We start from the raw sequence: 15,846 nt of genomic DNA on the forward strand, positions 1-15,846 counted from the left end.
CATCATGGACCCCGGAACAGCTCTAGCTGTGGTGTCGCTCTCCTTCGACCTTTTGGCCAGCTGCGTTAGAGGCTTCACCTTGATATCTGACGCTCGAAACATCGGAAAGGATGCAGCCATCGAACGAACAAAACTCATGCTTCAAGAGCATCGACTCATTGAATGGGCTAAGGTAATCGGCCTCAACCCTCCCAGGGACGATGGATCACTGGAGATACACAAGCATCCCGCCGCTATCATTTTGTTCCAGTTAGAGCAGCTTCTCTCCTCAACGGACGCTTTAAAAAACCGCTACAAGTTGGAACTTGTGTCTCCGCCTAATGGTTCTGATGACTTGGTCCCTTCCGAACCGGCGATCGTCTCGGATAACCCGGCTTCGTCGATCCTTTCGCATATTGTGTCATCCGAGATTCGCCAGGGCATCCTCAAGCGCGCATCTACACTGAACACCGCGAATCGGTTCCCAAGGCGCCTTTATTGGGACGCTGTCGACAAGAAAAAGTACGCGGAGCTGGTACAGGATGTGACCGGTCTTGTCGATGGGCTTTGGTCTCTCTTGGACATTCCTCACCGAATCCAGACGTCTCGCGCAGTCAACCAGACGCTGCAACTCGCGATCCAAACGAGTGAAGATATCAAGGGTCTTCAGTATCTCCAGAAATCTCTACAAGACTCATTCACAGATGCTGGTGTTAAGAACAGCCTCGCTGCCTCGGCAGGCCTGAAGGCACAGCATATTTTGCTCACATCACATAGTGGTGATACCCAGCAACAAGCGCACTCCGATGATGGGACCAGCCGTGTACTACCAGCAGAACTCCCATCGGTTCTGGACCCTTCCCAGCTGTCTAGCATTCATATGATGATATCAACCATTGGATCTTCCCTGTACCAGGGAGACACCATGCTGATAGAAGAGAAGCGTGTACAGCCGAGAATGAAAGCGAAGCTTAAACCACGTGTTGAAGCCCTCGTGGGTCTACTCTCGCAGTCTCCCACGCCATCTTTTCTGACATTCCCTTGCCTGGGATACACTGAAGAGCAAGGGGGCTTCCGGTTGGTCTTCTGTTTCCCTTCTGGCACCGAGAAGCCTCTTTCCCTGCTCAATGTATTATCGAAATCCAGCGGACCACTGCCAGATGTTGGTATGCGACTTCGTTTAGCTGCGCAGGTGTGCCAGACGCTCCTGAGCTTCCACACAGCCGGCTGGCTCCATAAAGACATGCGATCTGAAAACATTCTCCTCGTCTCTCCGACCTCTAGCCCGTCAATTGACCGCCTAAGTCGACCATATCTCTGCGGTTTCTCGTTCGCACGACAAGGTTCGCCGACCGAAATCTGAGGATCTCTCACGGGACATTTATCGGCATCCCAAGGCTCTCGGAGAGCCTTCGGAGAGCTTCGAACGCTATATAACTTAAGGATTCGCAGCATTTCGGCTGGGGGTTGCGTTTATGAGGATGCTTGCTCTGTGCATTCCAGCGGGAGATGAAAAGCCGGATTTGGCTGACTTCTATTCTGCACTTGAAAGCATAGCTAATTGTTTAATTTAATTAGACTCTAGTCCTAGCTATCTTTAACCTATATAAGCAGATTAAGAGTCTTACTTTTATATATATATGATATAAGTTAACGTGGTTGATAAGCGAGCGCCGCATTACCCTATATACCTTAAATCCAGTTTTTAAAAAACTCTTTAAAAGTCCCAACTAAGCCTAAAATAGCTAAAATCTTAATAGTATCTATTTGACTCTTTAAATAAGTTATATAATCTTTTTTAAAATCTATAAAATTGCTATAAAGCTATAGATCTAAAAACCTATTTACACTGTAAAATGTACTGTATAATAGAGCTTTATCTTATATAAGAATTTTCTTTAAATTCTAGAATGCTATTTCGCCGTCTTTTATTCTGCCAGCTGCATTTTGCGTCGCAGCAATGACAGTGCATACATAAGCCAACAGTGCTCCGTCCCCTCTTCCCTCAATTATGCGACCGCCTTACCCAACGGCCTCCAGGCGCGCAGGAGTTCCGACATGATCTCGTTCCCCATCTGCACCCATCGTTAGGGAAAACCGCTGGGACGGCAGAAGATTGAGATTATGGCAAGGGGGTTTTGTCGAATCGAAGAATATTGATCAGGTGTTACGACCCAGCCTCATCCATCACGTGCCGATCATGCACCCCACAATTTTGACCCAATCAATCACGGATCACCTATACAGCGGGATCACTACGCTCCAGGAGCTATCGTGATCCAGGATCACCGTGATCCTCACCCACCGTGATCCTCACCACAGCCATTTAGTATATAGACCACACTCATTAGCACTTAGATAGAACTTACCTCACCAGCTATCAATACAACTTCTTTACCTCAATACGCCTAACCCGCTCTATTGACTACTAAGAGACGTGACATCTTCGCTACCGCTCAAACTGTATCCTACAATTCTACAAACATACACCCAGTACGGCTTAGTGTATCCCTTTGGAAACCCCAACCGTCACACCTCAGTCACAAAATCCCCTCTCACCCTAAGATGCCTTTGTAAATCTCATTCTATCAACACTTCCAATCCGACGACGCCTCAGCATTACCACAAAAGTCCACACCGTCTGGCCAAATCATATAGCCTATATCAGTCGTGTTGACATCCATGCTTACTTAGTCAACCTTGCCAGTGCCCGCAATATACCAACCACAGCGCTCAGTTACCGTCTCGGCCACCCGCGTTACCCAATCGGCCGATACAACAGCATCAATGGCATTAGTGTTACAGGCAAAGGCCACGGCGTCGCCACGGATGGAGTAAAAGGCGCCGCCAGGTGTGACGAACTAGACGGCTGAGCCCATCTGATCCTTCAGATCCTGGACGGCATCATCGCAATTGTCGTGATTGAGTTCGATGCCGCAGCCGCACCATGTGTTCCAACGCCATTCTCGCTTCTCTTTCAGGGCTCGCTTCGCTATGGAGACGCCTGCAGGTGTGGCTTCATCTGCGAGGCTTGAGACGCGTTCGTGGATTTCTTGTCCATTTGCGTTGAGGTGCACTTTGTAGAAGCCGTCTGTAGTGCCCTTAGGGACTTTGAAGGCGGTGACAAGATAGCAGAGGACTGAGCCAACAAGGAAATTGGTGAAATGCATATTGAAAAATAGTTTGTGTCGTTCTTGGAGCTGTATGCCTTAAAGGTCATGAAAGATGATTCAGTATATCCCGTGTGGAAACTCATGGCGTCTTTTGTTTCTTTTATAGCCGATTCCACAAAGTGACTGTGCTATTTACTCAATACATACAGTATATGGTTTTGGTATCTTGCATATCAAATTACAATTACAGAGTCTGGTTCTAGTAGTATTTTGCTTCCTCGCGAAAATCACACCAATTGCTTGCCATATTCTGTCTTACATACATATGATACTTTCTCACTGATACAGAAACTAGCTAAAATGAGAACTTTTCGACTCGGCTATCAGCCCCCAATTTCTCACATCAGCAACTCGAATAATACTACCACTTTCTACCAAGCTCTTATTTGAGGATTGTGTGTATTTGACTCCTGGGTGGACCAAACGTTATGAACTAGAGAGATGTACCAACACTGGTTGAAACCACTCGTTGATCTGCCGAAGTGGAGCAGTAACAAAATCAGGCTCCAGTAAACGTTAGATCCACAACCAGGAGAAGCGGGCTAATTAATGTTGCGAGAAACGCGATTAGTTTCTGCCTCAGGCCCTCAGGCATAACACTTAGTGATAGTTTCGTCTCAACCTAACTTCTCCAGTTTCAATATCCACAACAAGAAGCCAACCGGTCACCGCCGTAATGTCCCAGGAACGGGAAGACACACATTGCGCCCTCTGCGGTGTTCCGGCACACTCGACTGAAAGGGGAGCTTATCATAGAAACCTGGTATCAACAAGCAGCATAGAATAGCTAGAAAATACCAACATCATTGGTCGGGGTTCCCGTACCAAAGGGTAAGCCCCAAACGTGACCGAGAGTGTACAAATGGTTTTCTGACTATACATAGGAGGGTCTTCTCTATTTCTGCTGATTATTCACACTTCAACTGGTATTACGTAAAAGCGGACGAAATCGCACAACATGGACTTCGCAGTCACGAAGTGCGTGTGTAAGTACAAAACTGCAATCCACTGAAGCAGTGCTAATACATATTCGAATAGATACGATTGGGGCGAAAGCCACGACATTTTGATTCCCTTTCATGAGGATTGTTACTCTATTCTTGAGCAAGTCGTCGCCCCGACTAAAATTGTCATTGCTGCGCTGTACGAGATCCTCATCCCCCATGTGCCTGACAGGAATGCATTTGGTCTTGACTATGATTATGGCGGCGACGCGTCAGCCTGTCGGGAGATCGAGTGGAAGTGGATTACAGGACTGGAATATGTCGTTGCCTCACCAACAAAGATCCCACGTGTCCAAAAGTTCATCAAGTTGATCTTGCAGGAATCGAAGCTGGAGGAGTCTGATGTAAAACGCTGCTCTTATCAGACGAACAGTAGAAGTGATAGCAGGTTCGAATTGCTTCCAGACGAGATTATGTCTGGCGTGCTGGAATGTCTCGACTACGGCAGCCTCTGCGCCATCCGTCTTGCTTCTCGCAGCGCCGCCAATGTCACGTCGTCCAATGCATTCTAGAAAGCCAAGTTTCAATCCGGCATGAAGTGGGCTCTCTACTATTTGGCCCGCTTGAAGGTACTATCGAACTCCGAGATCGACTGGTTCAAACTCTACAAAGCCATGAGAGCCGTCAGCACTGGCAAAGACTCGCGTAGTGGCGCTGTTACCAAAAGACTTCGGAATCGCGCTCGGATCTGGGGAGTGTGCGAACGACTTCTCAAAGATACTGGCCTTTACACAAAGCTTATCATGCATCAAAAGAGTTGTTAATCGATATATCACCTGTGCTTGACGATGCATACAGCACTATCCTACCAATGCTACGCTATCCCTACAACAACAGCACCATTTTCACCGTACTTGGTCTCCTGGATACATTCGCGGCCGTGAAAACTGCCCAACCTATCATCACGGTATTTTGGTCAAAAGAAGGCGAGCTGGTCGGTATAGGAACGCGAGAAACTGAGCATGCGACTCAGAAAGTATGCGGGAATGAGAAGCTATTTGCAACGAGTAAGGACGTAAAGATCCCGAAGAAGGGTTGGATTACCGAGATGGCCATTATTACAAAGGCAGAAGTTGATGAAAAGGACCTCACCAAGGTTATTCGCAAAGTTGTCGGGCTGCGATTCAGCTTCTTCAGGGGAGATCCCGTCCAGGTTGGCCAGATTCAAGGCGATGTGCGAGTTATCCGTCCCGATCCTGGCAATTTCGTTGTCGGCTTCAGAATCGGCCTGGGTATTGGGCAGCCCATTGAAAAGCTTGCCCTTATGTTCCAGCCTTTCAAAAGGTACCCCGAGACAGCGTCTATCGTCTGCAGCACAAGCAGCGTCTAGATCTAATGGGCCTACCGATTCCACCCAACAGCCCCTCGACTGCAGGGCATCTGTGGAAGGGAGAAGCACCACCCGACGAGCTCGATATTATGCCTTGCCGACATGGTGCGATCACCAGTGACTTAACAAAGGATGACTTGCAGATGGAGACGCGGATATTTGGCACGAAAGAGAGCGATCTGGACATGATATCTGCCATAGGCGTGGATGCTCAAGTTCGAGGTTTCGAACTCCGCCGGAATGATGGCACTACTCGCAGTATCGGCAAGACATACGCTATGCAGTATCTTGAGATTGACGGGCGTGGAGGCGAGTAGATTCTCTACTTCCACGTCGCCACATCTCTCCAACTTGACGGTGTACGGTTTGTCACGAATAGAGGACGCCAAGTGATCGTTGAAGCGGGCGCTGGTAGGAACGGAGTTGTCTTTTCTGAAGAACAAAAACATTGCCGCGATGCTCTCATGGGTATCTACTGCCATTGGGGGGACAGAAACAGTCCTGGCATAGACTTCCAAAATGTCGGTGCTTTCACTCGCAAGTGGAGTCGTATTCCTGTCAGTACACCCACGCTGGCGAAGGATAAAGAAGGGAGATACTGGGTTCCAGGCCCTCCACCGAAAGATTTGCGAGAATTTGGCACCATCTATGGCAAAAGAAAGGTTGAACAACGACAGGTACCGAGTGATAAAGCCACTGTATCATGGTTCGACTGCAGCAGACCCATCTCATCCATCAAAGTAGCATTATGTCACGGAACCGAGTCTTCACAACTCCCTCTGGTTTCTCTGTCCTTCAACTACGCCGAGGACCAGACGACAGCCTCCATCGGTCCAACAGAATTCACGCCTCCCAAGGACACCCTCGGCCTGAAGGGGAACTACTGGTGCTGGTTCTTTCAAGGCTCACGCCGCGGCGAGGAGGAACTCGAACAGAAGCCACATTACGTCCAAGACGAGTGGAATATCGAGGGAGCTCGTCTCAAGTTCGCCCACGTATGGATTGATAAAGATGGTATCTTGACGGGGTTGCAGTTTATCACTGAGGATGGCAAGGAGAGTCCGGCTTGGGGGTATTGCGAAGGGAAGAAGTCTGACAAGTTGTCTTTGCGGACCAAGAATAAGGATCGCGCTGTGGGGTTGAAGCTCTTTATTGACAATAATGGCCGGGGGACCAGTCACGACGATCAGGTGGTAACGGCCAGGGAACGAAACCGGTTACATGTGTGTTAGCTACTCAGCTTGCATATCCTGTGTTCCATACTCTAACTTAGTTGATTGGATCCTGTAGCAACATCGCTGCCATAGAGTCATATATACTATAAGTCCATAACCCAAATCTGGGATGTCCTGAACTCGAGATCCACGCACTGCATCACTGAGGGTAATGTGAGACTAAGAATCACCCAAACAACAGCACATCAGGAGTATAGTGACTGTGGGATAAAGTATCAGGCGTGTTTACGGGCCAAGGTGAATTGTCAGACCCACTCTATCGGCAGTCCGCCCGGCTCCACTATGGACGGACCGGTTTATTTACCGGTACTTTACAACAATACATGGAATCGACTTTCTGACACCTTTTCGTACAGTGGGTGCCATAATTCTAAGTGTCTGTAGGTTGATTCTGCTCTATAGGGTGACACTAAATCTACTAATCTTCCCTCGAAAACGGGGTGAACTAATTTACAAAAGGGTACATCTCTCAACATTGTATTAGAGAACTTGAAGCAATCCGCATTGACCCCCGCACTGTTACAACTCGTAAAAGGTATTATTACTTCGTTTCTTTCAACTGCGAGAACTGTTAGTACGGTTCAAGGTGATCAGTAGAAGGGGAGCTGTAGGAGTATACTCACGCATCTGAAAGACCCGATTTGATTAGCGACCCAGCCGTCGCCCGTATTTGTTGACATGCAGGAGTGGTCGGACGAGCGATCAAACGGACGGGTGCATGAATCACCAAAGAAAAAGATGCAGTTATACCCTTCGTCCGGGACAAGGATGCTATGTGGGCTGAAAGTTCCCTGACATCCTTCCTCTTTCTTTCCAGTGTATTGTCGGCAATCTGTGTCAGGCATTTCCCCGAAGTTGTAACACTTTTCCAGCTCGAAACCCCAGACCTTTCTATACGGTTTGTCGTCTCGTTTAGTGCAGTCTGTTTTGCTTGGGTCTGATTGCAGTTTGTAGATTTCCACTATTACATGTCAGTCCCGGTTTGACATGGACAAAAGCAGACATGTGTCACTTACTAGACCATTTCTTTTCTCTGGGGGGGTCATCATTTGGCGGTTCCGGGTCTGGGCCTCTGATCATCATGGTTAGTACGGATTGGGGAAGAAGACGACTCAGGGAAGACATACTTTTCACAAGCGTAGTTCATATCCTCATCAGGGAGCCAAGTCGCATACCCCGTGCGAACTAGATGGTCCGACATGATCTCGAAGGCAACCAATCTTGCCATCAAGTAATGCAGGGGGATTTGGGGGTGAAAGACTCGTGCATATCCGAATGGCACCAGGTAATCGACAACGTCTGCACGTGCAGCGAGTGCTTTGGTCGAGACAGATCGTTTCTTGTTGTCATTGTCGTGATGAAGCTCGGCATCGGGATCCAAGAGGCGTGTGATTTGTGCCAGAACGAGCATACCACCGTAGAATGTCTCACTCAGTTCGCCAGCAGTGTCACGCTTCCAAGGCGTCGTTCCTGCGGGGTCCCACGTGTTTAGTTCGTAGAACAGGAGTCCGCGCCTGGTATTACTCTCATTGGTCGACTCATCGACGCCTGGTTCACAATACCTGCCACCATAATGGCCGACCATACCGTCATAGGAGATATACCTGACCGAGTCTCCTGCTCGTTCAACAGCCGCTTGCTATAAAGAACCGTCAGTAAAAGAGAAGAGATGTTGGAGGTAGGGACTCAACGGACAATTTGCGAGTTGACTTTGTCAACCAAAAGGTTCAGGGAAAGGCGACGAGCTCTCGTCAAGTACTCGGCCGGTTGCCCAAGATTTGCCAATTTCTGTTTCTCAATCAGTCATGATACGATGCCTAATTCATGGTTGACTTACGTAAATCCATGTTGTCCAAGTGACCTTGTCACACTCGGTTGTCATTGTTTCGGCGAAGAATTTGGCGTACCTACAAACATTGTCAATCACAGCGTTCAGAAGTTTAGAAAGTTAAAAGGCTCACCCTGTGACATAAATCTTGGCTCTGCATCATCGTTAGTGAGGTTTCAGTGAAAAAGAAAAGAGTAGGCGGCATACCCATTGTTGAGCTTCTTTTTGGCAGCCGACAAGACATCGTCGAGGTTCTTGCTGAAAGCCTGCGAGTCGGCAAGGGATTTGCTGTGATCTATTTGACCCTCGCAACCTCGAGAGAGACTATCCCAATCAAAGCCCTTTGCCCATGCGTATTCCTTGTCAGCCTCTGCAATCAACTTTGCAGCTGCGGCTTGGGCTTTGGTGAAAACACCCATTTGGAAAATGCATGAGTTCAGCAGGTCGATCAAGCCCACATCGTTACCGCCGATGGATAAAGTAATGGCGTCTTGGTTGCTGTCGAGCTCTGGAATTTGCTTGTCTAGCACATCTTTCATAACAGCGCCGGAGCAAGAAAGAAACTGGAACTTGCGACGGGATGGATCGCCAATTCTTTCGTCCTGGTTGAGAAGGTACGGATAGGCCTTGTTGTAGCGGGCACAAGCAAAGTCTATTTCCACAAGGTTAGATTCCGGGCGGTAACATGAGGGCTCCACGAGGAGAACTTACCACTGCCAGACTTGAAGGCTTCAGAGACACTACCGAGTCTGTCTCCAGCACCGATTCCAGCCGAGTAAGAGTCTCCAATGGCAGCAAGCTTTTGGATGTTCAAGCGATCGTATGGGGTGTCACTGTCTCTACTCACCACGTCCCAGTCGGTACCGTCCTTGGCACACTTGGTCTCTTTGTCGTCAGACACATCCCAGCAGATTGGCTCGCAAGTTGATGGAAGAGCTGGAACACCGGTTCCTGGCTTGGAACCGGGAGATGGCAGGGCGCCGAATCCTGGATCCTGGCCGGGGGCCCAGCCTTTGTCATCGCCTGTACGGTCCGTCATACCACAGCGGTTGAAGAATGTTTCTCCACGATTGTCGAATGTAGCCGTGATGGAGTGCAAGTCTGCTCTGCCATCTCCATCGAGGTCAGGGAAGTACTGACAGGTACCAGCCCAGGAGCCATCGTACTGTTTTCCGCTCTTCAAGAACCACCAGTTGCTACCGCCAGTATCCATCTTGCCTCTGTTGATATAGACAGTGGCATCGCCCGTGTACTTGTCGACCCAGATCATGTCTTCACCACCCTTGCCGTTGACGTTGCCGAAACGAAGGTTGGCACGATCGATACCCTCCGCCTTTTTGAACTGGGCAATTCTCTCCCAGGAACCATCCGTGTTGTGAGTCCAGCCGTAGAAGCGCCCGTCGGGCTGGATACAAATGTAGTCTGACAACTTGTTGTCTGAAACGTCGGCAAACCTGACAGCAAGGTCGTGAATACCCACTCCTCTCTTCTCGGGACAGTTCAAAACTGGGGCTGGATCGGCGAGGTATGTCCAGGTGAAAGAACCCGTCTTCTTGTAGTTGTTGATCCAGACGGAAACCTTGTTGTTGTTGTCGGGATCGACCCATGCGATATCGCACGCACCATCGTCATTCCAGTCAACTAGATGGAGGTCTCGACGATCCATGTCCTTTGAAGGCTTCCAGAGATCTTTGGGACTGCCCCAGAAGACATCGTTGCCGCCGCTGACAGACTTCTTTCCCAGGTTAGGCCAGACAGTCATTTTGCCTGTTGATAGAGTCCAAACATAGTCTTGTCGTCCATCTGAGTGGCCGTGCATGTTGCAGTACTTGTTGCCATCGGCCTTGAGCTTGGTAGAACCCCCTCCAGTGTTCTTCCAAACCTTCATGTCGAACTTGAACCTGCCGTCCGTTTGCTTGGTTGATTGTAGATAGACATAGTCTGCCTTGGGTAAAAGCCCAAAAGCAGCATCGCCATAGATCCTGGCGAAGTGGATTCTGTCTCGACTAGAAGAACCAGCACCGGCATGGGTTGGTCCCGAAGAAGAGCCCTTCCAGAAACCTTGTCGCCAGGCCACGTTGAGGCCGTCGCCAAGCTTCCCCTTCTTGCAGCTTCGGGAGTTGGTCCAAGTTGTTGTGGCACCTGTCTCGCTCACCCACAACCAGTCGTCGCGCCCATCGCCGTTGATATCCTCGAAGCGGACACCACGCATGTCGCCCATGCCCTTGGCGGAGAAGCGCAAGCCCAGAGGTTGCCAGCTGGGTGTGTCAGAGGTACCTGAATTTCTCCAAGCACGAACATTTCCACCGTCGTCGAGGATCATGTAATCAGCTCTGCCATCGCCGTCGATGTCACCCCATCTGACACGGTCCTGCTTGAAACCGACGTTGCCCTTGATCATGCCGATGTTCTTGAAAGTTGGTGGCTTGGTAGCGGTTCCATCTTTGTTGTTGATAGATGCCAATGTATCTCCATTGGGCGAGACGCACAGGAAATCATCGTAGCCATCGCCATTGAGATCAACCCAGAAGATGCCGCGAGGGTTGCAGAAGAGGTTGGTCTGTAGGTCAGACACTTTGGAGAACTTGCCTCCTCCGTTATTCTTCCAAGTGGCAAAGGTAAGCACCTTATCAGCATACCACCAACCAACGATATCATCATACTTTGATCCATATAGCCTGGTGAAGAACCACTGATCACGATCAAACTCCGAGGTGTATGACCAGATAGTGCCCATCTCCTGGCTGTTATGGTAGTAGATGCCATCGTCTTCGCCTGAGCCCTTCTGGGTGACACCGCCGTACTGGGCTTGTCCAGGTTGTTTGTCACAAGTGTTGCCCACTGTGGCAGTGAACGGAGAAGCCTCTGCAATGAGTCCATCCTGATGAGCCCATTCGATGGCATACCAGAACTTGATTGCCATCTTCTTATGCCCGGCCTCGCTGTTGAGAGTTTATCGTCAGTGGTGGATATGTAGATGAGAGACGGTTTGACTTACTTGGGGTGGATTCCATCCGCTACCAGCTCGTTCAACGGAATGTCGATATCAATATATTCGACCCGTTTTCCAGTACTTTGGAGGCGCCTAATCATCTTCCTAAGGAGCAAACAGAGTTAGAAGAGAGAATGAAGTAGGTAGCATAGATACATACTTGTATTGTTCGTTGATCTCTAGTCGATTGCGCTCTGCCTGAGCATCGTTGCGTCGGATCACAGATGACACAACAACAAATGTCTTGGACATACCATCGGAGGTCCAAATATCATTAAGGAGTGCCTCCAACCGGCTACCTGCTCCATCCACCTGGAAGATTGTTAGCTATTACCCAATAGTAGTCAGGTAAAGGGCATGTATACCTTGTTTTGATTTGCATCGTTGGTGCCGGCGTTGATCTGTCAGAGAGCTTAGTTGTTGTGTTATTCATTGTGGATTGACGACAACTTACTAGAACGACATTGGGCTTGTATCCATATGAGTTGCGTCCTGCTTTGCGGACCTGGTCGATAGTATCACCGCTAGTGGCTTCGAAATCCTATAAAGTTAGTGCTGAGATAAACCCCAGAGGCTGGTCGCGAGCTTACTCCATCCACCATGTCTCCATTCCGTTTGCTGCCGACCATATTGACAAGCCACTATAATGAGATTTATAAGTATATTTATGACACAAGGTCACATATGGGAGGACTTCATGAAATATACATACACCCTTGTATCTCAATTGGTCCCTGAGAGGTTTTCGAAAACTACACGGCATATGCATTAGTTTTCCATTCCACAAAACTTCCACTTCATCCATCACTTACCCATTGCCAGTCTCGGTTCCAATCTTGGTTCCAACACCGCTCACAATAGACGCACCCAAAGGCAAGATTCTCAAAGCAGGTTTCGCATCTTGACGAGTAGTGAGACCTGCATGATTGGAAGCGAAAGCGGTTTCTCTGAACTCTACTTCGTAGTTAGAGTATTGCCCAGAAGGCAAGCTTGCTGTTCCGCCCAAGAAGGCAAGAGCCGGCAGGACAAGATTAAGCGCGGAATTCACGTGCATGGTGACAAGCTACGCGCAACGCGGAGGATTAGGTCACAACAGAGTGTTGGATGTGCAATAGACCTGAGAAGTCATAGAATGGAAGAATAAGAGTATAAGAGGAAGTGACAAAAGGGATGCCATTAGTGAGCTCCACTTGAGCTCTTGACATTAGTTACAGGATATAATCAGCCATTGTTGTATGCCAAGTCGGATAAGAAAACTCTGCAGTTGTCTAGACTCTCGATATTCTCTGGGCAATCTTGGACGCAGGGACGCTGCATGCGTCTCCACACGAAGGAAGCAGCGTGAAACGCAAGTGGAATTTTAGAAGGTCAAGGGTCTCTAAGGGTAATTATCTATCCGTAGTTCAAGGGGTTTTTAAATTAGAGTTAAACTATCATCCGAGGTATCTGGACCACATCCTACTTTTCTCCGGGATCCGATAGGCGGGCTCAGACTGATCCTTGGGACTGATAATCCAAGCTAACCTTGTTGGTACTCTTCCCGAAGTTTAGTACATCCGTTCATGATCTTTCAAGAAATCCTTCCGAAATCCTTCCGAAAATCCTTTAGACCTCGCGGGAAAAAAAGAAAAGAAAGAGGAACAAAAGTTTTAGCGCAAGATATATTCATATCTATAGGCATTTACTTTGAGTGGATAAATAACATCTATGTCTTCAAATACTAAGAAATGTTGTACTTAATAGAATTTAAAACAACTGTCTCTGTTTCCCAACAGTGTACCATAGTCTGTGCGTTTGGGTGCTTGTACCTCAAGTCTTCAACTGGGTAGATAGAGATGTCGTTCAAAGCTGTAGAGGCGATAAAGAGAGGAGTGCACCGCCACTTAGTTAGATTGCCTCGGGCGGTGGCGAGGTCTCCACGATCCCACGGAGGAACTAGACCAGGGCTTCCCTACACCGCGCGATTAAAAACAACAAGGGTCCGAGCCATTAGATTGGTAATATTAAAATTCGTTTTATCATGTGTCACGTCCAATCAATCTAGCATCGCAAAATGCCGCTCATGTAAAGTCTCGCCTATATCTTGGTCGGCTCCAGCATTGGTTCAGCTCCCATCAACTTCTCTCCCCTCACACAAGTCTCAGTTTCGCAGGAAACACATTGCAGTCCAACCATGCACTTCCAAAGGATCACTCTGGGAGCAGCACTTCTCTGCACAGTGGCTGCTATCCCGTGTTCGGAACTCGGGTTTGTGGCAAGTGAAACTGATCTCATGCAAGGCATCGTTGATTCCCCCTACGATCCATTCGATCCACAAGGACGTTGGGAGGTTGTGAAGGCCAATGACTGTTTGGTTCGCTTCCATACCTACGATGCAGGTCAAGACCCTCACAGCGCTAGAGTCACTGAGACCAGATGGGCCGCGACCCCCAGCGCAGTTCGTCACACAATGAACCACTACGGGGGAAGCCCTGGTAACATTATGCTTTGGCTGCCTTTGACCTCGAAAGCCTTTCAATATGTATGTATACCTTGTTTCCTTGACCCAAGCAGCTTAACTCCGTGAACCAGAATGTGGCACATTGTCCACGAGTCTGGTGTTTAGTACTTTTGCTATGGCAGCATATGACTCTCCTTATACCATATGACTTCTAATGCATTACAGGCAAATATCTTACCACGATTCATCAGCAACGATCATGAACAGGTGACGGGTCAATCATCTATACGTAGGGAACGCACAGTATTATCCATCAGTAAGTTTCACTGCTCACATTAGTAGAACTTTACTAAGATAGGTTCTTTTTCTCTCAAGTTCTCCCTAGTGGCAAAGCAAAGCTCACAGAAGTTGGGCCCAGTGCGCCTGAACAAGAAGAATCAAACGAAAACATTATACAAGCACAATCAGTGGGCGCTCACGGAGTCAAGGGCACAATATCAACGGATGATTACGCATATTCACACACACTCATAGCTCAATATCTTATGAGAAGTATTAATTGGGTTCAACTGGATGCCTACTTCAGGCGTATCCCAGAACCGGCTCTGCCTTATGCATGGATAGCAGCAGAAAAGGCAAATCCAAACGAATGTGTTATTATCGATTTCCGAGATTTTATCTCCTTCAAGATTAGAATTTGATAATAGATAAGAGACAGTTTTTATATGTTTAGTGTATTAACTTAACTATACTTTGGATTTGTAATAACTTTAATTAAACTATTAAAACAAACTCTTGATTAGCTTTACTAGGAATATTGCAACTATGAAAGCAACTCAGTACTATCTGTCTCAGCTAAAAATACTATACTATAACCTAATTAATTAAGATTACTCGCTGTTGTAGGCTCGCTCGTCTCACATAGGTACTGCGACCACGAAAGCAAACATATGACCTTGCTTTACAAACAGAGGTGATGGAATAATTATCTCTCCTAGCAGGAAGTACGTGTGAGTAGCGACCAGATACCAACTTGACAAGAAAGGCACCATTGTCCGTCAAAGCCCCATTCGCCGCACAAGCTCAAGGGCTAGCGCGGCTAATGCCGTTATGCTAATAGATAAAAGCGATTCTTTTATTTTATTAATAGGTAGTGTGATTGGATTTTCAGAAATATGGGAACTAATAGAGGATAGAGGATAGAGGATCTTAGGGTTAGGATAGGGTTAGTATTAACTATCTAAGCTATCTACCCAGTTGCTTTTCTAGTAACGATTTACAGTATAAGGAAATAGAAAGATATCTATAGCTATAGGGAATATAAGGAAAATAGTAAAAGAAATAGAGCTATAAGTAGTATAGGGTAAGGTAAGGAAAATAAGGCTAGCTATAAGGTAAGGAGAAAAGTAAGAAAATAAGGTAGGAAAATAAGGTAAGGAAATAAAATAGGAAAATAAGATAGAAAAATAAGGTAAAGGAAATAAAGTAAGAAGGTAAGGTAAGTAACTACTATAGGTAGTAGTTATAGGGGATAAGTAAGGCTATAAGGAGCCTTAGGAATCCCTTTTAAAGGGGTTCTAGAGGGAAGTAGCTATCCCTCTAGGGGCTTCATTGCTAATAGAGGCTGCTAAGATAGCCCGGGTCCTTGTAAGGGCTAGGGCTATAGAGGAATTAAGCTATACTACTGCTACAGGCCCTATAAGGTCCTGTAACTTCCGGTAGGCTTTAGTAGTCTCTAGCTCTATAAGGCCCCCTAAAGAGATAATAATAGGCTAAAAGAAGGCCCCTAGGGATCTGTATTTCCAGCGTTTTTCTTCTGTAGCCTCCCTAAGGGTCTTGTAAAGGTTAGGGTTAGGATAGGGTTA

The 15,846-nt window shown here is 47.6% G+C and overlaps 6 protein-coding genes across 6 annotated transcripts; 4 read left to right on the top strand and 2 right to left on the bottom strand.

Annotated features, from left to right (window-relative positions):
• Positions 1-4: 4 nt before the first annotated feature.
• FIESC28_05429 (uncharacterized protein) lies at positions 5-1,342 on the top strand (the record flags this gene model as incomplete). Its single annotated transcript, XM_031159576.1, has 1 exon — positions 5-1,342. The coding sequence occupies one exon, from the start codon at positions 5-7 to the stop codon at positions 1,340-1,342; it is 1,338 nt and encodes a 445-aa protein (XP_031016459.1).
• A 1,498-nt stretch (positions 1,343-2,840) lies between these two features.
• Positions 2,841-3,149, bottom strand: FIESC28_05430 (uncharacterized protein; the record flags this gene model as incomplete). The annotated part of the gene is made up of 1 exon (XM_031159577.1): positions 2,841-3,149. The coding sequence occupies one exon, from the start codon at positions 3,147-3,149 to the stop codon at positions 2,841-2,843; it is 309 nt and encodes a 102-aa protein (XP_031016460.1).
• A 961-nt stretch (positions 3,150-4,110) lies between these two features.
• FIESC28_05431 (uncharacterized protein) lies at positions 4,111-4,668 on the top strand (the record flags this gene model as incomplete). Its single annotated transcript, XM_031159578.1, has 2 exons — positions 4,111-4,130; positions 4,191-4,668. 2 exons carry the CDS (start codon positions 4,111-4,113, stop codon positions 4,666-4,668), a joined length of 498 nt encoding a protein of 165 aa, XP_031016461.1.
• A 299-nt stretch (positions 4,669-4,967) lies between these two features.
• Positions 4,968-6,718, top strand: FIESC28_05432 (uncharacterized protein; the record flags this gene model as incomplete). Its single annotated transcript, XM_031159579.1, has 3 exons — positions 4,968-5,440; positions 5,518-5,769; positions 5,866-6,718. 3 exons carry the CDS (start codon positions 4,968-4,970, stop codon positions 6,716-6,718), a joined length of 1,578 nt encoding a protein of 525 aa, XP_031016462.1.
• Positions 6,719-7,262: 544 nt separating this feature from the next.
• Positions 7,263-12,595, bottom strand: FIESC28_05433 (uncharacterized protein; the record flags this gene model as incomplete). Its single annotated transcript, XM_031159580.1, has 16 exons — positions 7,263-7,280; positions 7,345-7,682; positions 7,738-7,793; positions 7,849-8,360; positions 8,417-8,509; positions 8,559-8,628; positions 8,683-8,703; positions 8,757-9,201; positions 9,261-11,491; positions 11,548-11,646; positions 11,702-11,853; positions 11,907-11,942; positions 11,996-12,082; positions 12,132-12,182; positions 12,254-12,293; positions 12,354-12,595. The coding sequence occupies 16 exons, from the start codon at positions 12,593-12,595 to the stop codon at positions 7,263-7,265; spliced, it is 4,491 nt and encodes a 1,496-aa protein (XP_031016463.1).
• Positions 12,596-13,714: 1,119 nt separating this feature from the next.
• FIESC28_05434 (uncharacterized protein) lies at positions 13,715-14,682 on the top strand (the record flags this gene model as incomplete). Its single annotated transcript, XM_031159581.1, has 3 exons — positions 13,715-14,062; positions 14,207-14,297; positions 14,357-14,682. The coding sequence occupies 3 exons, from the start codon at positions 13,715-13,717 to the stop codon at positions 14,680-14,682; spliced, it is 765 nt and encodes a 254-aa protein (XP_031016464.1).
• Between the last annotated feature and the right edge of the window lie 1,164 nt (positions 14,683-15,846).

This window comes from Fusarium coffeatum (genome assembly GCF_003316985.1).
Source record: "Fusarium coffeatum strain FIESC_28 chromosome Unknown BRIP53273_contig_114, whole genome shotgun sequence".
In the NCBI taxonomy this organism is placed as follows: domain Eukaryota; kingdom Fungi; phylum Ascomycota; class Sordariomycetes; order Hypocreales; family Nectriaceae; genus Fusarium; species Fusarium coffeatum.